We start from the raw sequence: 24,084 nt of genomic DNA, 5'->3' as shown, positions 1-24,084 counted from the left end.
GTTGACGCCGCGCAGCGGGAAGATGGTGGGCACCCGCACCAGGTAGGACTTGCGGCCGCCCTGGAAGTGCTCGCTGCAGACGCGGTGGCCCGTGGTGGGCTGGAAGGTGCTGAAGCAGCCGCTCACGCCGGCCCGGGACACGTTCTTCAGCCAGAGGCGCCGTAGCTCCTCGTCCTTGGGGAAGGTGTAGAAGTGCAGCGCCTTGTCCCGGTGCGAGTTGTTGTAGCAGCCCGGCACGCAGCAGGTGAAGCCCGGCATGGCGGGGCGGCCTCCGGGGACCCTCGGCGGCCCCGGCAGCGGGGAGAGCGGGCGCGGGGCCCCGCCGAACTACAGATCCCACAAGGCCAACCGCGGCCTTTCGCCGCCCGCCAACGCCGCCCGCCGCGGCCGCACCGGAACTACGCGGACCACAATGCTCCGCGGCAACGGGCCGCCGCCGCGCGCCGCGCCGGAACTACCTGCCCCACACTGCGCCGCGCGCCGGGGGACACGCGCGAGCCTTCCGGCTCCGCTCCCCGACTACCACTCCCAGAGTGCATCGCGGCGCACACCGCGCCCCCCGGCATGCTCCGGGGCCGCGGGGCGGGGCGCCCTCTGCCGGTCAGCGAGGCTGGCGCCAGCCCCCGCCCCGTCCCGTGGGGCGCCGCGCGCCGGTGCCGGAAATCTCGCGAGATTTGGCTCGAATAGTGGCGGGAGCGCGCGCAACCGTTAAGCCGGCGGGGCTGCCTAGGGAGCGTCGTGGTACGAGCGGGCTGCTCGGGTTCCTCGCACTATGGCTGCCAGCCTCCCCAAGGCCCCGCGCAGGGCGAGCCGCGGCGGCCGGCAGACTCCGCGGGCCACGGGGAAGGTACTGTGCAAGGCCTGGGTGCTACCTTCTCTGGCCGGCTTCCCGGGGTGGGTGGGCGGGCGGGAGCGCGGCCGCGCTGCGGCGGGGGAGCAATGAGGCTCTGTGCTACCGGCGGGCGACGCTGGGCAGGCGACGGCGCTGCCCGAGGGAAGGGACGGGATTCACGGCGTGATCGGCCGGTAAACCGGTAAGAGCCAGCTTGGGCTCAGAGTGAGCCCCGGCCGTTGGGGCTGACCGTCCCGCTGGGGTTGCCCAGCGTTTGCTGCCGCGGAGCCGGGACGGATTGAGCTGCACCGGATTTGTCTTCGCCCGGTGTAAGGAGAAAACGAGCTCCTCAGAGCAGGAACCGGAGAACAAAAGGAAACTTCCTTGCAGCTATTAGTCTTTAAACTTGGAAAATGTGCCTGATTCCCCTGAACTTCACAAGATGACAGAGTGGTTGGGATTGGAAGGGATTTTTGGAGATCATCTAGTCCAATCCCCCTGCTCAAGTAGGGTCAGCTACAGCAGGTTGTCCAGCACCCTGTCCAGACGGCTTTTGAATATCTCCAAGGCTGGAGACTCCACAACCTCTCTGGGCAACCTGTTCCAGTGTTCAACCACCCTCATAATAATGAAGTTTTTTCCTTAGATTCAGATGGAACTTCCTGTATTTTGCTTTGTGCCCATTGCCTCTCATCCTGTCACTGGGCGCCACTGACAAGAGTCTGGCCCTGCCTTCTTTACACCTTCCCTTCAGATGTTTATACACACTGATAAGATCGTCCCAAGCCTTCTCTTTTCTAGGCTAAACAATCCCAGCTCACTCAGCCTTTCCTCATATGAGAGATGTTCCAGTCCTTTAATCATTTTAGTAGCCCTTTGCATGTGACCTCCTCCCAACATGCAGGACTCTGCACTTCCCTTTATTGAACTTCATGAAGTTCCCCTCTGCCTATTTCTCCTGGCTATTGAGGTCCCTCTGAATGGCAGCACAGCCCTCTGGTGTATCAGCCACTCCTTGCAGTTTTGTATCATACTTGCTGGGGGAACACTCTGCCCCATCATCCGGATCATTAACAAGTAAGCTGAATGAAGACTGGACTCAGTATTGACCCCTGCGGTGCACCGCTAGTTACTGCGCTCCAGCTACACTTCATGCCACTCATCGCAAACCTCTGAGCTTGGCCATTCAGTCAGTTTTCAGGCCACCTCACTGCTCATCTAGCCTGCACTTCTTGCCTGCTTGCCTATGAGGGTGTTATGGCAGACTGTTGAAAGCCTTAATAAAGCTGAAATAAACAACATCCACTGCTCTCCTCATCCACTAAGCCAGTCATCTCATCCTAGAAGGCTATCAGGTTGGTTAAGCATATTTCCGCTTTGTAAATCCATGCTGACTACTCCCAATCAACAACTTGTCTTTCATGTGCCTGGAAATAGTATCCAGAATTAGTCGGTCCATCACCTTCCCAGGGATCGAGGTGAGACTGACTAGTCTAGTTCCCCAATTTCATTCTCGCTGAAGCTGTAGAATAGTCAGGTCAACTGTGTGGCAGGACAGTTACAGCCTTGGCTATGTTTTCTTTATTTTTCCTTTTTGATTTTTGTTTAGGTCAGGGTTGTAAAACAAAAAGGGACACGCTCTGTGCTTGTGAATCCCTGAGACTTTTGCCCATGTTTAGAGTTATGCATCAAAACCTATCTTGATGGTGTACCATCATGAATTGTATTCAGTCCAAAAATGAAAGGATAGCATTCTTAAAAGCAAATATACATGATTTCTTTTGAGGAATTTCAAAAATATTGCTTGTTAACTAGCTTAGCTTTCTGTTAGAAGATAGATTTTGAATTTTTTTTATCCAAAGATTTTTTAAATTATGAAGATGAGATTTTGAATTGCATGTCTTCAATTTCTTTCTTTAGACTGCATCTGATTCAATAAAGGAAAACAATTTTGGTAGAAGCACCTTGCTGAAGCAGAGACCAACTGTGTTGCCTGACCTTGATAATGACACTCCACGGTTTATGCTCAAAAGAATCATCCAGACCCGTAAGTAAAACATCTTTTTTCAGGAAAGCAAAGAGCGTAAGTACAGTGCTTCAACAAAGTTGAGAATAGGAGGTGTTCATTTGTAGCCTGTTATAAAAGAGGAGGGATCACTGCAGTGGCAGCTGAATGAGGTCATGTGAGACAGCTCTGTTTCAAAGACCAGGTCTTGCATTGATGAAAACATTCTTGAAAATTCTCTTCACTCAGTCGTCTTATCCTGGGGGAAAAGCAAGTAATCTTAGTGTTGCCTTTAGCTGTATGATCATGTATAAATTAGAGGTACTCACTGCTGCAAACTTCAGTTCACCTCTACTGCAGTATGTGGAATGCTGGCTGCTGCTGTTTGTCAGTGTTAGCCTTGTATGTGCCAGTTTTCCTAGAAGCAGATCCCAAATTGTTTTTACCAGCTCTCTATTTTCATCCATTAATAAACATAATGTAAGGAAAGCAGTGTATATTTGACACTTTGTTACATTTTAACATTCTTGCTAGATTGAATTGTGGAAATGAAGTGTTTTGGTTTGTTGGCAGAACCACAAGTTTCACCTCTAGCACCTCAGATATCTAAACATGAAGAAACAGAAGAGGCTGGATTAGAACCACCCTCTAAGAGGATTTCCAGCACGTAAGTAATTTTTTATCTACCAAATATAGCTGCAGTTCCTATGACATTGATGAGATTGGGAAGCAGGACTTATTACTTATATTTAAGTGATCAAAATTGCATTCTGTCATGCAGGATTTTCAGAAACATCTTTCCATCTTTAAAAGTATTTTTTGTGTTAAGTTTTAAGGTGTGCTAAGTTTTGTGCTTAGTCCCCTCTTTCATTTGCAGACTTTTAATATTTTTTCCAGTGGAAGTGCTGGATACAATAAGTTTAAGTTTCCTGATGAAAGCCTGCTTTCCTTATTTATCTATGACAGAAACCAAAATAGTAGTTTCTGGACCTCCCCAAGGCTACAGGTCACAGGCTGAGGCTCCTGGAGTGTAATGTGTGGGAATGAGCAACTGCTCTGTTTTGTATCCAGTGAGTAAGCCACTGTAGCTTTTTAGGTTGTTACTGCATCTTCATTGTCCTTGTATTGGACTGTTAAGAGTTACTTGCTTTTTTGTGGAGTTGGTTGGAGGTGAGGTGTGCCTGAGGCTCAGCTGCTTTTATTCACATTTAGCTTCTGTTAATATGTTAAGTTAATAAGCCGAACTGAATTGGAATGATTGGAATATGGCATGTTTCCTTCTGCTTACTTTGTTATGAGGTAGAATAATGTCAGTAGCAGTGATAGGTCTTAATGTGGTCCAGCCAGTTTTGTCAGAGTGCTTATTTGCATTTTTGCTCACTGCAAAATAGAGTAGACTTTTAAATAATGCAATTTACTTTCTGTTTTGTCTTTAGATATAAATGTTTTGCATTGACAATAAGCAACCTTAAACAGGTCATGCAAAATATTAAACTGACTTGTAGGTTTCTCCTTGTTTAATAGAGGAAGAAAGTCTGAGGTTTTCAGTAAGTGCAGTAGCTTGTTTATTTATTTATTTATTTTAATTAAAAAAGAAGAGCAATATTATTTTAACTCCTTTCTGATTTTGCCTGCGTAGTTCCTAAAAGTCTTTGAATGTGCTTCTCATCAGCCTGTCTTAACTGAAGAGATCAAGCAGTTGGATATTTGTGGGGTTTTATATTCCATATGTTAGCTAGTTGTTGAAGTTAAGAAAAAAATTGTCTATACCTATTTAAAACAAACAAACAAACCAAAACCTCCCCCACAGCATTCCTTTACTTAGTATGAACTTTCTTCAACTTGTGAATGCAGTGCTTTCCCTATCTGTAATATCATCTTCCAGAATAGATGCAAAGAACAAGCAATCTTGTTTTCTTTTCCACTGCTTTACATTTCTTTCCCATTACAAGCTAGTTAATTCTAATACTTATATTATGTTCATAACAAGCAATGAAATTCAGTTACACTTCTGACTGGTAGAGAATATATGTTTTTTAAGGGAAAAAGACCCCAAACCTCAACACTTGACAGTTCTTGCTGTGTTGAAGGCACCTTTGTTGCAGCAAAGGATACAGAATTGTCTATCTTCTGAAATGTGGTCATCTTACTGTGGGATGAACTCTTTGCTCTAGTCTTGCAGGACACAGAGTGGAGAAATGAGTAGCTGGGCAGCAGTTTGCTGACTGAATTTGACCTTCATGTGAGGTGGTTCTTGGGACTCCTTATTAAAGGGGGAAAACACTCTGAAGCTTATTTTCTGTTCCTGATCCAGTACCTGACTATGGTGTTATGTGTGTATTCTGTGTACCAGTGTGCTTTGTAATACCTTGTGTTGTTTCATGATGATGGCTTTTTCATTTACACAGTAATGTTTGACAAACTTAATTGCTGCTATGTGCTGTTATGAGAAGAGAGTTATGGAGCTTCTTGATCCATAGTCTTTTACTTTAGTCTGAAGTGTCATGGGCCTGTTGTTTTGAATATACACTCAAGTTTTGATACTTTGTGAAATTTGCTTTGATTTAGTAGGAGAGAATGACATGCTCCTGCATTTGCTGAGCAAATCACTGCTTGATTCCGTATTTCTCCTGCAGCAAGGACAATAATTTCCATTTGCTTTTCAGCAACATTACAGGGACCTTTCTGGGGTACCTAGAGTGATAATGTTGTCCTTTGCTAAAGGCTTGGTTTGTGTTGGTAGGGTGGAAATGCAGCTGCCAGACCTTGTTCCTGAGGATACATCTATGACTACATTCTATATGACTAGGAAGAAAAAGAAGTTCAGCATTTCTGAATTTGAGAGAGCAGCAGACAAGCGACTTCCTCAGAACCAAAGTAAGGCCACAGTAAAGGATTATTTTGCTCAACTTTGCATTTGCTGTTAATTGATCCTTTTTATCTGCCACAGTTTAGTTCAGTTCTTAGTAACGTCTCAGCTGGGCAACCTGAAGTACCTTGTGTCAGGGGAGTAGTGGAGAAGGTAAAAGCCCTTCCCATCAAGTTTAAAATAAATCTTTTTGAGCCAAGCTACAGGCTCTACCCTGATTGTATGTGACTCCTGGAGTTATTTTTCCACCTTGATGTTCCTGAGTTAAAGTTTCCCCAAAAGGAATAGAAACAACGATCCCTGTCTTTTGCTCAGTTCCAGAAACTTGAAGATAGAACAACCTGCATACATTTTGTTACATTTATTATTTGAGGAAAAAGAGCCTTGTAGTGTTTTAAAAAATAATACTTCGTAATATTTTAAAAAAGAAATAATATTTAGTAAAGAGTTACTGAAGGATTGTTGTGATGAGGCCCTAGCATCTTGCTGTTAATGTGGTGAGATTAATACTATTGAGCATGAGGACATTTTCCATATTAAATTGCCTTTGAAATAACTGTTTTATTTCCCTCACAGAAATTGTTCTAGAATTCTAACAAGCAGTTCTGGAATGCAGACTAGAAATCGTGAAATGGACTTATCATCTAATTCTGTTCTCACCAAAATGTGACTTTTGAGGACTGTAGCATAACTGGTTCTAAAAAGTGGAAGTTCTGTTGGCTTATTCCTGTAGATCATTGTGTAAGGGGTAATTTCTCAGCTAATGTGTCACCAACTTTTTTTAGCTCAGTCAACGCTGGACAGCACTTCTTTGGCCAGGTGAGTTTAAACCAAAATGTCTTAACTTCTGGCTGTTTTGACTTATAGCTGCCTTGGTTCATCATCTCTATAATTGAGAAGAACAATACAGATAATTGGGTTCATGACAGAGATCTATGTTAGTAATAGCAAGATCATCTTACACATTGGTGATGGAACTTGAAGGTGTTACATCACATACCTTGTGATTTTCAGAAATTGTGCCTGGGAGAGAGTTTTTAATGAGTTCTGTTTGATTATTTTTTTCCTTTGAATTGCATGTCCAAGTTGGTCCAGTTTGTACTGCTACTATTGCTCCTGCCTGTCTGTAAAGATGTCACCTTCCCTCTTTTTACTTCTTAGGATCATTCCTTTTTTCCTCCTGTTTTCATGTTCCCAACAATAAATCAGTGCACAATATAACTTGGAATATTATCTTTACCTGTTAGCTGACTCATCAGATGAGTCAAATCAGTGCAGCCTTTAGTCCAGCTTTCCTGGACTTAAAATGCTTTTTAACAAGTGAAGAACTTCTTTTCCTATGTTCTGCTTGTATTTTGCTAGTGATCCTGTCCATGGTTATCAATTTTTTCCACCTTTCTCACCGCAGCCTTTGCTCGTGGTCCTGTGCAAGCTGATTTATAAGGCTGCATACTGTTCTTCCTATCTTTTAATCCTTCTGAATCCCCTTTTTGATTGGGCTACCTAGTGAGAGGGACAAGAGATGGCTGAGCATGGCTAGTCCCTGTACTTTGTGTGTTGCTGTCTTAGCCCCCATCCTGAAAACTTTATGGTCTGCTGGCAGCTCTAGTTTGCTGTAAATACTGGGAATATGTCCATACTAAGCATCTTCTTAGACTTGCTCTTAAGGCCTTCTCCTCCTCCATCCCCATCTAGAGGACATCATCTTTACTGTACTCTTTACTAAAAAACTGTTTTCCTTCTTTCATTATTTAAAACCTTTAAGATTCCTGAACCTTTTGTCAAATATACTTTTGCAACCCTTTCTGGGTAGGAGACTGTAAAACCAGTTTGATTCCCGATTTCTGTGATACATGTCCTGATGTTGCTGATATAATGAAGTTAAATGAAGTTGTTTAAAATGAACTGTCACATAATCTTCATCAGGTTCTTGTGGGAAATTTCTGTTAGCTAAAGGATTTGTGCAATGTTGCACTCTTAGTGGCACCATGTCTTTAGTCTGAGGGTAAAAGGGGAGTGTATAGGTTTGGAGAATTACCTCTTCCATCCTCCTCTCCCCTTTTTTACAGATCTCTTCACATGTCTCTTGGTTCCTTGATCCCGCCAGACACTGTGGAAAAAAGAGGCTTACTCCGGAGGCCAAAAAATCACAAAGCTATTGACATGGAAGCTTTTGAAGGTGGAGTGGAACAGAACATGCTGCAGAGAAAAGGTTTCTTTTATGCTGTTACTTATGATTTGGGAAGGAGGGTCTTACAGGAGATAATGTCTTAGAAGCAGTTGCTGAAATGTGGTTTGTATCTTAGGATTTATAGGTTATTGACATGTTCACACAAATCTAGTATAATTTGGGAGGCAAAATTAGAAACGAGGCTCTACATCTGTAGTTGCTTTGATTCTATGTGCGTTAACATGTGCTCTACCCAGCTTGGTAATTTACAACACAGGCATTGTATCCTGTTTGGGATCATGTTCATAAATGTGGATATTGGGGAGAGAGTTTGGTAAAGAAAGTTAGGGGCACTGATATGTGGTGATATGGAGGGTCACTGTTTGGTCTATGGAGGATGGATAAAATTTGAATGAATGATTTAGGTTTCAAATTATGCAAGTGCTGGTAATAAATGTGTTTCCCTGTGGCCTTGAGCAGTTTTCACATTGAATTTATTTTAAAACTTCCTAAACAGCACAGAACTACCTTGTGGACTCCCAAACAGCATCCATGATTAGAAGAGCCACACTGATGAGTGATGCAGAAATCATGATGAGTAACACAGAGCTCTTTGTTCAGCCTCAGTTTGGTGAACAGAGCCAACACAGGCTTTCTGCTCTTGAACCACAGCTACCAGAATCAAAAATTTCTGCACAAGGAAGCAAGACTTTTGATGCAGCTCATGAGGAAGCAAGGCTGGTGGGCCTGGTATCCAATGTGGGCACACATGAGGGAAGGACCCAAAGATATTCTGAGAAAAACTTAATAGTTGATTATGAACGTGTTGGCAGAATGACTCCTGTGTCTCCGAAAACATTTGTGAGCCAGGGAGAAGATCATCAAAGTCATTTCCACCAGAGTGACCCCATGGAGCAATTTTCTGTACCAGAGGAAGTGGTGGCTGGCAGTGAGTACTATGGGTTAGGACTTGTGGGCAGAAGACATTATCTGCAATTGGTTGCAAATATTATGGCACAAACTATGTAGGAGCTGTAGACAGAGTCAGAAGGAGCCTTAGGAGTTGCTAGTCTAGACCTTTACCCTGGTTAGATCACATATGTGTCATACCTACCCCCTTGGCTGTCTCCAGCACCTTAAAAATCCTTTTGATAGAGGTGGTCACCTCCCTGGTCAGACTGTTTCAGTGCTTTGTAATTCCCATCATTTGCCAGTTTTCCTTTGATGTTTGGTATATTTCCTTTGTGTCCATTTGCCTGTAACACCTTGTGCTGGCTATGTAAATGACAGCATATTTTCCTCATTTTGCAGCTACTGGGCCCAAAGGCATGGCTGTAACCCTAAGATTTTTTGCTCAGTGACCTCATGGCAACTTGCCAGGACAAGGTCTGACTTAGTGAATAGCTTTGTGCGGTTCTTTGTGGAAAACGTACAGTATTTTGATTGAAGTACAGGCAGCTAATATTTCTTTTTCATTCAGTTTTTTATTTACGACCTTGAAGGGCCACAGAAACAAATAAGTATTTAAAGAATGTTTGGTGTGTTCAGTACTGTACAAGCCAAGAATAAGGAGAGGTATTCTTGTCATGGGAAGCTTAGAAGTGAATTAATGCCTGGTGTCCTGGAGGACAGTTGCACCATACTGTGTTTCTGGAGGGTTATCTGTGGCAAGCTTGGTGGAAAAAATTGGTTTGAAAAGGTGTGGGAGGGGGGAATTGAAAAAGGATAATTGTTCTGAAGAGTCAAATGGTAGGGGCTTTCAGGGCAAATGGTCAGATAACATCAAGGAAACCTGGAAGACATGGAATGGGGGACTGGATCAGATGAGAGAGAGAGAGATTTGACAGTGTGTCTTAAAGATGCTGGAGTCTGTAAGCCATTAATGTCAAAGGCTAATGATTACATAGTTCTGCTGCTGTTTTACCAAAGGTAGCTAACGTTGCATTGCTCCTCAGTGTGAACTGAAAAAATAGTTGCAAGGACTTTCTATCCATTTCCTAAGATATGATGCAAACTCCCTAAACTGTTCTGAGTAAAGCAAGAGCACTTTCTTGTATGTATTTCTCCCTCTGACTGGTTGGGTTTTTACTTATCAGAAAGGTCAAAAGAAAGTTTAAAAGGGCACTGGGGGCAGCATTAATGCTCTCAATTTCTAGCTACTAATAGATGGAGCTCCTCTTTGCCATCCAGAAGTTCAAGTAGATATTTGGGAACCCCAGTGATTCCAAAGACTACGAGATCTTTCAGCATGTATTTGAGAGAAGCTGTGTCCTGTATAATTGAAGAGCTAGATGTAGGCAATAAGGAAGAAGAGGTGTCTGATACGATGAATGGAGTGGAACATGAAGAGTTTTGCAGAGAGGGTAAGAAGTACTTTCAGTGTAGCAAGGGAATGGAGTACTTTAATCTGATAAAAACAAGTGATTTTCAGGTGGCTTGCAGAGTAAAATGATTTGTTATCCAGTAGATTCTGGAGGTAATTAAATTCAAGTAATATCAGAGACACTGTGAGTGTTTCCAGACAAGCCGTCTAAAAGCAGGCTGTGACTCACTGATGTGCTCCTTTGTCCATACTTGCTTTGTGCGCAGTGACTGCAAATGGGATAAATTTTCATGTTCGTGTGCTAGGTCCGCAGTACTGGTTACCTTCCCATAGGAAAAATGAATAGCTCCCTCTGGGCAAGAAATATGTCCAGCTAATCACTCTCTTTGTCCACGTTTTAATGTTTTACTGTATTAATTTAATCCATGTTGGCCATTATCTTTTTTTGGTACCAGTGAGCATCTTTTTCTCTTAAGACTAGGGCTTCAAGGCTGCCTTCCCTTAATAAACAATGATTGTCACTAGTAGGTTGAGTCTTAATACCTCTTTGTTTGTGGAAGAGAGCAAGTCATGCAAGCTGCCTGCTTTCACAAGCACACTGTTTTCTCTGAAATCTTTTTGCCTTAGAATAAGACAGTAAAATCTCCACACACATGCTGATGGTGGCAGGTGTTATCCATTTATTGCATAAAGTTTTGAGTAGGTGCAGACACAAATTCCCATGTTTTGTTAAATTTCATTTTCCAGACTCCAGTTTGGGATCCTTTTTAAGTCTTTTTCAGTGTTTCCTTGTTCAGTTTCTTGAAATGAGAGAAGCCAATTTCCATTCTGGTTTAGCTTTCCCTAGGCTTATTTACATGTCTGAGATTTCATATGAATTACTTTATGGCAATATAGAAAGTAAACAATTTATAGCATCAACAGCATTTGTATTATCATTCTAAACTGAATACTTGCAGTGCTCGTAATGCCTAATATAAAACCTGAAGTTCAGGCTTCCACAGTTTTATAAGTAATTGCTTGCAGATACCAGGGGTATCAGTAAAAGTAGTTATCTTGGTGCCTTTTTATAGCGATAATATGATTAGCCTTTTATTTTTAACAGTTTCTTTAGACTAGTTCATACATTTCTAAATTTACTGTTGCATAAAGTTGGCATCCTGTAATCTTGCTTGATTTTGTTTTTTTCTCCTGTTATAGTTTTACTTGGGCACCTCTCTGAAGTGTGAAGTTTAAATGAGATGTGGCTCTTAAGACTGAGGAAAGTGACCGCAGAATTGTTAAAGTTTTGTGGACATCAGCTCAAAACTTGGGGATGGTCAGAAAAGCAAATAGCATGTAAAAATTATTATGAAAGGGAGAGATGGCAAAGCAGCAGATATCACTGTGCTACTGCAGAAATCATTGTCATGCTCACATACTGAATACTATGTGCAGTTCTGATCTCTCCATCTCCAAATAGATTTGACAGAACTAGAGAAGGTGCAGCAAAAAATGGTTACCATTAATGATAATCAAATGTATGGAACAGTTTCTGTACATTGAATGACTACAGAAAAGGACTCTTCAGCCTGGAAAAGAGACAACTGATGTAGGAGTGAAATGTAAGAAGTTAAAAAAGAAAAATACTCTTGAACAACATGGAGGAGATGATTCAGCAAACAAACTGAAACAAACTGTTCCCACTTCTCTCAATGCGGAAACTAGAGAGGAGCAAATGACACTTAACAGCTGGCAGGTTATTCCAAACTAAAGGAGGTATTAATACCAGCAAGAGTTGATGAAGTCAGTAATAATTAGAGGCATGAATGCATCAGCAGCATGTAGTATTCCACTGTTACAAGTACTGTATCCTAGCAGTGATCCAGTAGTGTGGGAGAACTCACTCATATGTGTATCTTAGGCAGTCTTTGAGTCGAGCTTTTGTCTTTGCCCACAAAGTCAGCTAGTATTTTACTTAACTTTAGGTTAAGATTTTTCTTTACATTTATGCAGGGAGTCCAGATATTAGAGATGGTATTCTGGTTAGTGAGATCATTATCACTGATTTTGCTCTGTTCTTGGCCAAGTTTCCAAGTTGTGGTGTACTGCTGGAATTAAGCTGTGTCATAACAGACATGTGGACTATAGTTTTGGAGGTAGGGAAAAAGCACTTATCAGTAGCCAAAGTTCTTAAAGACATGCCATTCATGTATCCATTTGTTTGAGATCTGGTGAATGATAAGTAAATTTCTTTTCTTCCTTGGGACTTGACACAAACCCTAAATAGTTGGTTCTAGAGCAAATAGGAGGAGAAGTTGTGTATTTTTCAGCCATAATTTTTTGGAAGGGTACTGGATATGCTTTGCTTATTTATAGCTTTTGGTTATTGCTGAGTTTACTTATGGTTAAATTTCAGTGGTTGTTGAACTGTGTGCTGGTAGTTGGTGGGGTTTTTTGGAGGTGAGACTGATAGAATTTTCTGTTTTAGCTACAGAGCATCATGCAAATGCTGGATATTCTGAACAGTTGGAGAAGAAACTGACAAAAACCCCAGAATCACAGATAACTAAGGCACAAGATGCCAGAGTCGAGACAGAAACGACTGCTTCAGAAGAAGAGGAGGTAGCAGAAGGCAGTGTTGAACACCTAGACTCTCCCAAAGCTGGTGAGAACAACCTTCAGATTAGTACCCCTCCAGCTGCGTTATTGGCATCAGTGTTGGGAGAGAGCCTTATTAACTCTCTCTGCATTCTGGAATCTGGGCATTTGAGCTAAAAGACTGCGTTTGTAGGCATCTGAATGTTGATGTAGGGCATCCGCTCACAAAAGTCTATTTCTGTCTTGTGGGGCTTATGCTTTCCTGGTACATTTAGAACATGGCTCTGCATATCTTGTGTTTCAGAGCTTCTTGGGTTTTTTTTTGTGTGAGTTTGAGCAGCATTCATGGGTTAATTGGAGAGATTTTTTTTTATTGGCATATCTGTCTGTAAGATATTCCACAAACAAATCTCTTCAAAGAATCCAGTTCCTTTCCCCAGTGAAGCTTTATTGTTATTTGAATTTTCATTACTGCTCAAGTGAAAATCAAACTTCTATTGGCAGTAGTGTTTAGAATATATAATTGCAGAAAACTTCTTTAATTAAAATTTCCTAGTGGGAGTTTCAGAGTCAGGTAGAGTTTGGTAAAACTTCTGAATGCGGTGTCATACTAGGATCTCCCAAGTTATTTTTCTCAAATTACAGAGGCTTCCCTGTTCAACTGTACTCTGTGCTAAGGCTTTGGTAAAACTGCTTTTAAGATAAAAGTTGCTGCCTCTGAAGTGAGATGAAGACAATCTTTCTGTTTTCTACAGCTGCTTTGCAGTTCCTTTTATTAAAAGAAGTAGATTTAAAAGGGGCTCAGATAACAATCTGACCCAAATCTCTATGTTATCAAGGGCTAATTTTTATGTGACTCTGCCCAGCTAGGTGTAGCAAAAGGAAAGATCAAGTATTCATCAGTACTTTAGCATACCTAGCTAATGCACTGACATTCTAATCCCTGAAGATAAGAGTATAATAGGTGGCAACTCTATCAGGGATTCAAAGTGGGTTTTATTCTTATGAGTGCTCTGAAATTTTGGCTGTTCCTGTTATGGTGATGTGTTTTTTCTGTTTTGGAAATCTAGAACCTGAGATTGCCAGAAGTTTTGGAGCTGGAAGTCTGAGCAGGCATTCTCATGCTTTTTCCTCTCAGTATTTTGAAAAATCTGGGACAAAATCATTTAAAAAAGCTGTTGAACAAGCAGGTGAACTAGAAGACAGGACTGTCACCGGAGAAGTGGAGGAAATGGAAGAAGAGACAACTGATGATGAAGCTGAAATTGAAGAGCCTGAGAGTCAAGGTAAGAAAACTTTTGCAGTGGTAGCAGAAGGCAGTTGGAGAAATTTTTCCCTGATATCTGACAATAAGTTGCAGAACAACATAGACAAATAATGTGATTAACTATTTAGTCCACTAGGTAGTACAGGTGAAGTTGTTGGCTGCTATTCCTAGAGGCGGTGGGAAGTGCAGGTTTCTGCTGGCTTGTCAGGTGTTCCAGAGACCTTGACTGTCTTGTACTTTTTGAGATGAAGGTACACACACTATACAAGACTTGGTGCATGGTGGGTTTATACAGTGACTTAGAGATATCTTCCACTTTATGCTTACTTCCTTCCTGTCTCCTAACTTAACACTGACTTTTTAACATCTGAACATTGAACTGCAGTTTTCTGAGCCACTTGCATGACTCTGAACCTGTAAGCTAATTTAGAACCTCATATTTTGTATGTGCAGTTATAGATTTTCCTTTCCATTTAACTAAAATAGTATGCTGACTCTCCAGGAAGCTGGGAGGAAGTATCTATTTCTGAACTTTTCTTTAGATACTGCTTCAGTCTGCTCCATTGCTCAAGAGTATTTATGCCTTTTCAGAGAACTGTAGTTCAAACTGAGTCTTCTGCTGCTCAGGGCCACATTTGAGATTGCCCAGAGTGCATCTCAATGATATCTTTTGGGATGGTCTTAAAATCTTTCGAAGTACAATAAACCCTGGAATGAGAAACTTAAGGAAAGACATTCTGAAAGAATCCTGTTGCCAGGATTTGAGACATTGTGAGGCTATATAGCTGTGTTGAAAACATCTGTGCCTATGGGCATTTGTGCAGTGTAGAAGGTACAAAGAGAACAACTGGACGGGTACACTGTTGCCAAAAGGAAAGCTCTAGGTGTTTTTAGCCAAGCTGTCTAGAACAGAGTGCCAACATGCTTATCTTTAGCACAGCTTTATGTGCATTGATGAAGAGATCTCTGCAGTGCTGACAAGGTGGAACAGTAAGAGTAGCATCTTACTTATCTTATTGGATGAGGACAGAAAGGAAGGCAGGAAGAAAAGATGAGGAAGAGCACACTCTAGTCATAAAATGTACCTTAGAAACCTCTGAGCATAACTTGCCTCTTCCCCTACATCCTGTTTCCTGTCCCTCCAATGCATTGATATACTTGCTCAGAAGAGGCTAACATGAGGAAACGTAAGAGTTTGCCCAGCCCTGCTTTCTCTGAAAGACTCTTGACCTTTAAGTTGTAGGGTTTAACTCTCACTAGTACTTGAGGCCTCTAGTAGTTGGGCTTGTCTTCTATAATGGAATCGGGGCCCTGGCTCTTAGGGACGTTTGTGAAGTTGAAACCAGTACCAAATACTCTGAATTCTTGGGCTGTATTAAGCCTGCAAAGGAAACTGGCAGGCAATAAGTCATAGACTGACCCTTGTAATGTGATTTCTGTTGCTGTGCTTATCAGGAAAATTTGACACTTAACAGGATGGCAATGAGGAGTTCTCAGACTCTGAATTTCCCTCTGGGAACTGAGGCTGCAGCTTCCTGGCAGGCTAAGCTGATGTAGCTATCAGTCCCTGCAGCCTTTCCCTACACGTGTGTTCCTACACCCCCATAGCTTACTGGTCCAGCACAATCTGATGTGCTGGACCTGGCACAAGAGGAGACGCTGAAGTGCATGGCTGGAGGTGGGGTGGATGGAATTGCAGCAGCCAGCAGTTACACTGGCTTAGGGTGCCATGGATCCACAGCCTAAGTGCAGGCAGTATGGTACCAGATCAGATGCACAGAAAGCTGACTAGACTTCTGTCTGCTGCTACAGCAGCACTTGCAGCAGGAACTCTGAAAACAGAATTGAGTTCTTCAAGTAGTTGATCCTTTCCCTCCTTAGAGATTTCCATGAACACACCCGCGTTCATCCATGCTGCAGCCTACAAGCCACTTTCCTTGCTGTCAACTCCACATCCTGCAGAATCTGCTGTTCCCAAGTAAGTATAAGCAACCATCAGCAGTAGCCTGATACAAGTGTGTCTGGAGAGGTGTAATTACCAGGAGGAGAGCTGAGAGATATATTTTTCTGATGTCTAATGCAGGGAGCCCAGCTCTGTCAGTTGTTTTATACTTCATCAGCTGTTTTAGGGAGTAAGGGGTCCTGACCTCTGGCTTTAGCAGCTGAATAAAAATTGCTATCAAGTGAATTTCAGTATTTCAGAGCAGATCTGAGGCCTCAAGCATTTCCAATGAATGATCATTTAATCTTGTGCTGAAGGCCAAGAATTTTTCCTAAACTTCTAAGATATCCTGGAGCCGTAAACTCCAGTTATGGGATGCAGAGACCCTTGTGGAATAGGGTTACAGCTTCTGTGATCACATAAAATGGCATGTTTGTTTTGACCTTAGAAACCTCAAGCTGTAAGCAATTGCCTCTGAGTGTAAGATGAAGCTAACTTAGAGGCAGACAGTGAATTCCTCTGCATTACTCCAAGTTAATTAGAAGCTTGTCACTTAACTAGAAATTTGATGAAGCCATATGCTTCATCAAAACCAGTAACAGTGGGTTCTAGGGAACAGAAGAAATTTTCTAGCCCATGAGTCTTTTTAGTTTTTTGCTTATTGAAGCAATAAAGAATAAAACTGAATTCTTGTACCATATACTGTTGTGAACAGAGATGAACGATGCTTACAGAAGGTGCTGGATGATTGTTCTAATCCTAAATGATAGAATGTATTTCTAAAATAGAAGAAGGAGCCTTTGGTGATACTTTGCTGAAGTAGAACTATGCTATAACTGAAGAAATGTGGATTTGCTTTGGGATTTTGCACTGGAATGTGTTCTTTTTGTATCTAGGGAATATCTGAATGCTAATTCTTCTGTAGAGAGTGCTAGTCTTCGCTGGCAAAAGAAATTCATGTATTTGGATGCACATTCTTTATAGAAATTTCTGAATGTTAATAGACTCTGACAGATTTTCAAACTTTCAAGCAGTACTAGGAAAACAGATGTTCATAATAATAGGCTCAGAGCCTAGACTACAGGAAGTGGTTGGACAAAAAGTACCTGGTTAGTTTGTACTTTGTCTAACCTATGCTGGCTCTGAGTTGGCCTGCTTGTTTCCTGAGAGGACATTATTCAGGTTAAAAGCCTGAGGAATATTCTGAGTTACAAGGTGGAGCAATAACCATATGAAAGCCATGGTGATGGCATTGTGCTACAAAATAATCTCTTTCTACTCATAGAATTCTACTATGATCAACTACACCGGAGTAGGGCCATAGTAATTTTCATTTAAAAATACCAAAACCTTCTGCAGTCACTAAACTTCAATTTTGCCCCATTCCTGTGAACCAAACCCTCATGAATAATCACTTATAAGTGGGTAAACTGAGGCACAGAAACAGTAACCAAGATAACTTAAATCATTACTGGCTCTTGTCTCACTGTTACACCTGCTTCATCTTTGGGACTGATCTCTTCCACTTGCCTCTGAGGTTCTGACAGAAAAACGTAGATAGGCTGGAGAGAAAATCAAATGATATGTGCACACCATGTATGGATTTTGTATGTGCTAGTCTGAGATTCAAGGTCTCTTTTCTGTTGTTTCCAACTTGTCTACTGAGTGAAATTGGGGATATCATTTCCCCTTTTTGTTTTAGGATTTTTCCTCTTTAGAATGGAAAACAGTAGCAATTTCCTTTTGGTACTTACAGTAAGAAATACCTGTTTAAAAAAAAAAAGAAAAAACAGCACATGAAGTGGTATTTGTAATAGTGTCAAAGTTGTTGTGGGACATCTGTTCTGTGGAAGAAGATTGTATCAAAGGAGGAGCCTCTGCTAAATCTTGTCAACAGATGAAAACTGTTGAATAAACCTTGCAGGTCAGACTCTCCTGCCTGCAGATATGGAGCTGGCCTATGGATGCATCAAACTTTATGTGTTCCTGAAGAGTGAGAAATAGAGAGAGCTGTAGCACAGCATAATTGTATTTATGCACTGGAGAGAACTGTAGTTTGCTGAATATTTGTTGTGCCAGCATGCTTATCTGAAAACTTGAGCCTGAATTGCCAAGGTCATAATGCCATGGGAGCTGTTTGCAAAGGCTATGCATCATGGGCATGAGTGTTCTGAGGGACTGGGAGGGGAAAAGAAAAGACTGAAGTAGTTCTTAGCCCTTTCAAATTCAGCATACGTTTTGTCCAAACTCAGCTTGGTGTTCTCTGTTTGTACCCTCTCCCATGTGATTGCTTGTTGATGTGTGAATTTTCAATTTCCCTCAAAGGTTTCCGCTGCAGCCACTGCAGGCTAAGCCAGTTCCAAAGAGTTCAGGAGTATCGCGAAGGAAAATGCATGAACCTGAACTAGCAAGCAGTTTGATAAAGAAGGTATTTAGCCATTATGTGAAAATGCCAGTGGCCAGAGATGCATTCAGGATTGTTAAAAAATGGTGAGCAGCAGCCAATTGTTCCTCCTTCCCCTCTTCTCAACCTTTTTTCTTTCTTTTCTTTCCTAAAACAACAATGAAACTCTCAGCAGACCTGCTGACAAGCTGCTGGCCCTCCCTCAGCCCTTCCCTACCACATTTGGGGAGAAAGCAGGAGGAAGTGCCATTAGAAAAGGGACAGAAATTGCTAGGTGATCTTAGTCACTGTGTGGGTATCAGTGACCAACACTGCCTTGCACAAGCTTCTTTATCCAAACTGCACCATTTACTATCCTATTTTGCTTAACAGCATGCTAAGGTCATTAGCACTCTCAGTGAGCAGGATGGCTCTGGAACATGGTCTGTGTCAGGCTGGGCAGGGTGAAGTTGTTCCAGCTGTGCTGTGTTATGACTAAATCCAGATTTTTCAGGTTTTTGAATCTGTAGACCATGTTACTTTCCTGAGGAAAATCCATGGATTGGTTGAACAGTGTCACCGTAATAGCTAATAGTATAATCCTCAATCTTCACTTGTCACTTGTGTTAGCCCCTGTTCTGTTTGTATGTTTGGGAATCTACAGACAGGTTTTGATTTTTAAATGTGCAGCTGTTTTACAGATATCTGGCTTATTCAGCATTACCAGGGGTCTAGGGAGCCCTGGCTGAGAAGCCATCCTTGGGCTGGGGTGGTTCTCCTTCTTCTGTTGTCCATGGCAGGCCATGCTGCACTGTGAACAGTCATAGTGCAAGTTGGCTTGTAGAAGTGGGAATAGCTTATTTTCGCATACTCCACAGCCTGATTTTATTTTCTTCCTCCATTGTCCTTCAGCTCTGAGAGGTACTTTAGGCAGCTGAGCAATGATCTGGAAGCTTACACCCAGCATGCGGGGAGGAAGACAGTGGAGGTGGCTGACCTGGAAGTCCTCATGAGAAGGTAAAGGAAGCCTATTACTAACTCGTATTAGCATTAGGTGATGCATTGATATTCCAGTAAGACTGTAGTTGTCAGGGTGTGCACTAGCAGTATTTCCATAGTAATTGTGATATCTTGTGACTTACTCTGCATGGCACAGCTTGGACCCTGTCCCAGAAGGGGCATTCATGGACTTGGGGTTTTATACTCCAAGTAAAGGTGGTGGAGGGGCAAGAGGAGGTTGTGAGGGGATGAAGGTACAGGAAGAGTTTGAGAAACAGGTAGAAGGAAGAGGAGGAGGAGGAGGATGTGTGCAAGGATGGAGTGGTTATGGCTGGGAAATAAGTTGTGTAGGTAGACAAAGCAGGAGAGCAATTGTAGGTGTGGGTATGGACTGCACAGTTTGCCTCCCTGAGGGATCTCTTCGCTAAGAGTGCTTGCAACTGAAACAGTGTCAGCATTTGCAGATGTCCTGCTGTCTGTTTCTGGTGACTTACTCTCCTGAAAAAGATCCCACTCTTTCTGCAAAATCTTAAGGTTCAAACTTGACTGTTTCTCTGCAGAGCAGGAAAAGGAGCCTCTGGCCTAACAGGCCAGGTCCAGCTTCTCATAACAACTGTGTCCCCCTTCCTGCTGCCACTCTGAGACCCCCATGGAGGGGCAGACCAGCCAGCAGCCTGCATGAACTGTTCTCAGAGCCTCTTCATTGCTGCTGTCCTTCCTGAGGGCTCCTTCAGCTCTCCATCTCACAACTGGCTTTACTTCATCCTGTGACCAAAATACAAGGGATTTGTTCTTCATTTGGGAGTCCCCTGTAAAACGATACGGGGCCTGAAAGATTTCTCACCCTTCATCTAAAGTCATCTAAGTTGTTATTCCTACTCTCTACTGGAAGAGTTTCAAATGCAACGTTAAAGTAATTTGAGGGATTTTGCAGGGCACATCTGATTCAAGACAATGGTTTTGCATGGGCCTGTGTAGATGGAGCTATTGCCACTACTTAAAAGATTAACCTGTTGCTGTCCTCAGATTTTGATTTTCCTATCTGATGAGTGTGTGTTGGAATTAGTATGAACAGGCTGAGAGGTACGATGGGTTAACTGGCCAGGTTTGTGGGTTCTGTACCTTTGTTATTTTACTTTTTTCTGGATGTCTTTGTGTCTTACCACTGCTTCATCCAGAGATCAGGAGTTGCTGCTTGTTCATGAACAAGAACAATATTTCATTTCCTTCCATAAGGAAAAGATGGAACAATACAGCTGTTTTTCCTTCTACAATACTAGGAGATTGTTTTTTCAGGTCAATCAGCCAAATGGTGTACCAGGAACACATCTGAAAATGCCAGTCACCTCTGAATTGTGAATGCATGTAAAAATCTGTTGGCTAATTAATTATTCATTTCTGCTACATCCCTCTGTGTATGTCTTTAAGTGATAAAATTTCTTCTATGTCAGCTGGATTGCTGTCACTGTGTAATGCAAGTACGTCTACAGAAAGCTGGCATGCAGTAACTCTTCTGGTCCACTTTCATGTGTAAACAAGCCTGGCATCTGCACTGTACACAGGGTCTAGTGCATCCCCTGAGAATGTTGCTTGTAAATAGAAGTATATAGCTTTCCTATCACAGGCAGCCACAGCATGTGCATTTCAGATACTCAGTGCAAAAATGTCACTGCAAACAAACTTAAAGAATCTTTAATATGACGTTAAGTTTGAGTGAAAACACTTTTTGCTAACAATTTTCTGTTTCTTCTCTGCTTACCTCTTTTTGAACAAAGACAAGGGCTGGTGACAGACAAGATGCCATTACATGTGCTGATAGAGCGTCATCTTCCTCTGGAATACAGGAAACTACTGATTCCGGTTGCTGTGAGTGGCAATAAAATAATTCCCTGCAAATGAGCCCGCCACTTTGGCAGTGACAGCTCCTGTGGATGGAAACATTGACTGCTCATGGAGACTAGCTTTATGTTGCTCAGTGTAACTGGTCGGTGTGACGGTTTTCCATAGATAACTAGCGGGGCAATAAGCAGCTAGTAGAATTTCTCTTGAATTGATTCAAGTTCTGCTGTAACTATCATGCCAGCCTACTGGATCTCACCGACTATTATTATAAGTAATTTGATTATCCTATATTTTTATGTATGTTACTTATGAATACTTGTACAGTTTTGTTAAATAAAATTTGGTATGTATTCTGCATGATAAAAATGCTGTTTACTCCAGTGAGCTGAAAGGTTACTGTGTGTCTGTCTCTTGCATTGTTCAAAATGTTCCTAATGGACATTTAGCTGTGCTGATGCTCTTCATGCTAAGTAGATACTTGCTCAAAGGAGAAAAGTTGTGTACTGTCTTATGAAAGGAATAAGATTCCCTTGCTATAGCTATATATATGTCTAGCACAGGGACTTTCAAACTCAGGGCCTTGTCCCCCTTTGCAAGTCTATTCTAGTCTACTGTGTCAAGAGAGGATCATAATTTGTCGATGACAACAGCTATTTATTGATGTCAACTGGAACTGGAAAATACATACAAGAAAACTCATAGCAAGCAATAATCTAAGACCATTTGAGAAAGGCAGATCTTCTGGTTCATGCATGGTAGATAAAGGAGTGGGAGAGATTAAGACAGATTGAGTTACTGCATGTTACTTGCAGTAAGGAATTCTTGTAGCAATGGAAAGTACCAACTGTGTCTCTTCTCAAGCAGTTAACCCAACATTGTAATTTCTTAATCACTGACTCCCTTCTGGCTCAGAAATGATGGCGCTCCAACCCTCAAGGTTTAAACTGAGTTTGTATATATACAAAAATGTATCTGGAAAATCATTAATCCAGTCAGGCAATGTCCTCAAGAAGGAAAACAGTGCCAGACACTGGTCTGTGAAGCAAGGTCTAACTCTGAGAGCTGCATCTGCACATTGCTCTGCAGAAGTTAGCCCACTCCATGTATCACAGTAGCATTGTGTGCTGGCTGCCTGTTTCATGATCCTAAGTAGCAGCAGAGCCCCCAGGTATCTTCTGATCTATGCAGTGACACTGTAAGTAACTAGCAAGTGAAAATAAATCCTCTGCATGTTTGACAGCCCACCCATGTGGTTTCTACTGTTACCCTGCTAGCATGAACCAGAGCACCACTAAGCTTTTCTACTAGGGATTTTATAAAATCAGTTGATTACTACACAGAGGGGATATCAGCATCATGTTCACTAATGAAGGTTGTCAAACAGGAGAAAATAAAACCCTTGTGTCCTTCATGTGGGGAGGAGACAACAAGAATGAAATCCTTGTGGGGGATTTTATTGCATATGGTCAACCTAAACCACACCATGAATGAGGCCAGCCACATCCAAGGATTTGTGAGGTGCAAAGAACAACAGTGACTTTCTAAAACAATTCACAAGCTGGGAAACAATGACCTCTCTGAAAGCTGTATGAGGTGATAAAGATGGATGTCAAACTCTTGCACTTTTCACTGACTTTACACAAACTTTTTCACTGAGTACAGTCTTCAGTGTCTTCCCAGGAGGTCTGACTGACATGCTGGCATGGTTTCCCTGTGTTTAGCTAGTCTGTAATACCCAAGGTAAGATTCCTAAACCGAGTATTTATTTTCTTTGGGGAAAAATTATTAAGATTTTTTTTTTTAGTTTCTCTGTCTTGGAGATGAAAAGCTCAAGCTTTTAGTATTTAAATTGATTAATTACTTTCCAGATGTCAGTGAGAAAGGGATAGCTGAAGACTGCTGCTTTGCAGAACTCCTTAGGTAGGACAGAGTGGGGCTGAAGATAGTTAGCACTTCCAGTTGGGATAAACCAAAGCTCAGCACAAATGTCATCACACTGGTGGCTCTTCTGATGTTGCCAGAGTGGTGCAGTCTGCGCAGACTCTGCTTTGATTTCACTTGTGCAGGCAGTCTGGTTACACCAAATTGGCCACACAGGATGCCTGCTGGTCTCTATTTGTTTCTCCCCCTAATGAGCCTGTTCCTAAATTCCATTCGCAAGTATTGGTCCTTGGCTGGGGATTAAGTTGTGTGAGTCTGGTGGCTTGAGGAAGAAGTAACAGCACTCCTGGGCTCAACTGAAACTGCTGATTGCAGTGGGCATGCTCTGAAATATTTTAGGACCCTTCTGTTGAAGTGATTGAAGTTACGTATAAATTATATTGGGAAAATTACCAGTGCCCAATGTCCAGGCTGAAAGAGTGGAGCAGCAGCCTTTGCTTTTCCAGCATTGCAGAATTTTTTTCCTTTTTTTAGACCATGAAGAAGTGTCGCTTACTGACAGTGTATTTTAGTTTCCCAAGTTTCTAGAGCTGGGACTCCAAATGCTACAGTTAATAAGGACTCCAAGAAATACAACCCAACCTTGGTAGCTCTTGGCAGCAACACTTGCAAGTTAAACAGGTTTTGCCCAACACTAAAGGAAATGAAGACCTGTATGGTTGCGGTCTTTCTGGCAGGCAGTACCAACACACAGGTCAGGCACATCAGTCATTTTCACATTAAGGGGGAAAAAAAGATAATTTCATTATTACAACAATGGAGATTTTTTGCAATATTCAAAAGGAAGCAGCTTTGTTGTTTTGAGGCATACTGCGAAACTTGTACTTTTAAAAATACATTTTCTGCCTCTACAAGACATTTCTAACAAGACCTCGAGGCTTTGCATGCCAGAGTTTGAAAATTTTGATCTGAAATAGTAATGAAGTTTCCA

The 24,084-nt window shown here is 42.1% G+C and overlaps 3 protein-coding genes across 5 annotated transcripts in view; 1 reads left to right on the top strand and 2 right to left on the bottom strand.

Moving 5' to 3' along the window:
* The window catches only part of THAP11 (THAP domain containing 11), a 2,516-nt gene extending 2,109 nt beyond the window's left edge, over window positions 1-407 (bottom strand). The window contains exon 1 of the mRNA XM_026085421.1: window positions 7-407. Coding sequence (XP_025941206.1) covers window positions 7-258 — 252 coding nt within the window. The 5' untranslated portion in view covers window positions 259-407. The remainder of the gene's footprint in view (window positions 1-6) is intronic.
* Window positions 408-725: 318 nt separating this feature from the next.
* On the top strand, window positions 726-24,066 carry CENPT (centromere protein T). Of its 3 annotated transcripts, XM_026085403.1 has the most exons (14): window positions 726-847; window positions 2,753-2,879; window positions 3,411-3,504; window positions 5,581-5,714; window positions 6,492-6,525; window positions 7,776-7,918; window positions 8,394-8,825; window positions 10,033-10,239; window positions 12,670-12,846; window positions 13,850-14,065; window positions 15,928-16,024; window positions 18,314-18,478; window positions 19,284-19,388; window positions 21,146-24,066. In XM_026085403.1, exons 1-14 carry the CDS (start codon window positions 773-775, stop codon window positions 21,267-21,269), a joined length of 2,130 nt encoding a protein of 709 aa, XP_025941188.1. In that variant the 5' UTR covers window positions 726-772; the 3' UTR covers window positions 21,270-24,066. The 3 variants fall into 3 exon arrangements, with proteins under 3 accessions (XP_025941188.1, XP_025941186.1, XP_025941187.1); XM_026085401.1 differs by lacking the exon at window positions 10,033-10,239; XM_026085402.1 differs by lacking the exons at window positions 726-847; window positions 10,033-10,239 and having other exon boundaries at window positions 2,819-2,879; window positions 3,372-3,504.
* TSNAXIP1 (translin associated factor X interacting protein 1) overlaps window positions 2,897-24,084 on the bottom strand; it is a 51,669-nt gene continuing 30,481 nt past the window's right edge. Inside the window, exon 17 of the mRNA XM_026085399.1 lies at window positions 2,897-3,096. Within this exon, the coding sequence (XP_025941184.1) occupies window positions 3,012-3,096 (85 nt within the window). The 3' untranslated portion in view covers window positions 2,897-3,011. The remainder of the gene's footprint in view (window positions 3,097-24,084) is intronic.

Source organism: Apteryx rowi, unplaced genomic scaffold (genome assembly GCF_003343035.1).
Source record: "Apteryx rowi isolate R43461 unplaced genomic scaffold, aptRow1 scaffold_668, whole genome shotgun sequence".
Lineage (NCBI taxonomy): Eukaryota > Metazoa > Chordata > Aves > Apterygiformes > Apterygidae > Apteryx > Apteryx rowi.
This window is presented reverse-complemented; position numbering and strand designations above follow the sequence as displayed.

Coding starts and splice junctions, on each gene's coding strand:
- CENPT (XM_026085403.1), top strand. CDS start 773: ATGGCTGCCAGCCTCCCCAAGGCCCCGCGCAGGGCGAGCCGCGGCGGC. Junction 2,880..3,410: donor CAAAAGAATCATCCAGACCC/GTAAGTAAAACA, acceptor GTTTGTTGGCAG/AACCACAAGTTTCACCTCTA. Junction 10,240..12,669: donor TGAAGAGTTTTGCAGAGAGG/GTAAGAAGTACT, acceptor TTTCTGTTTTAG/CTACAGAGCATCATGCAAAT.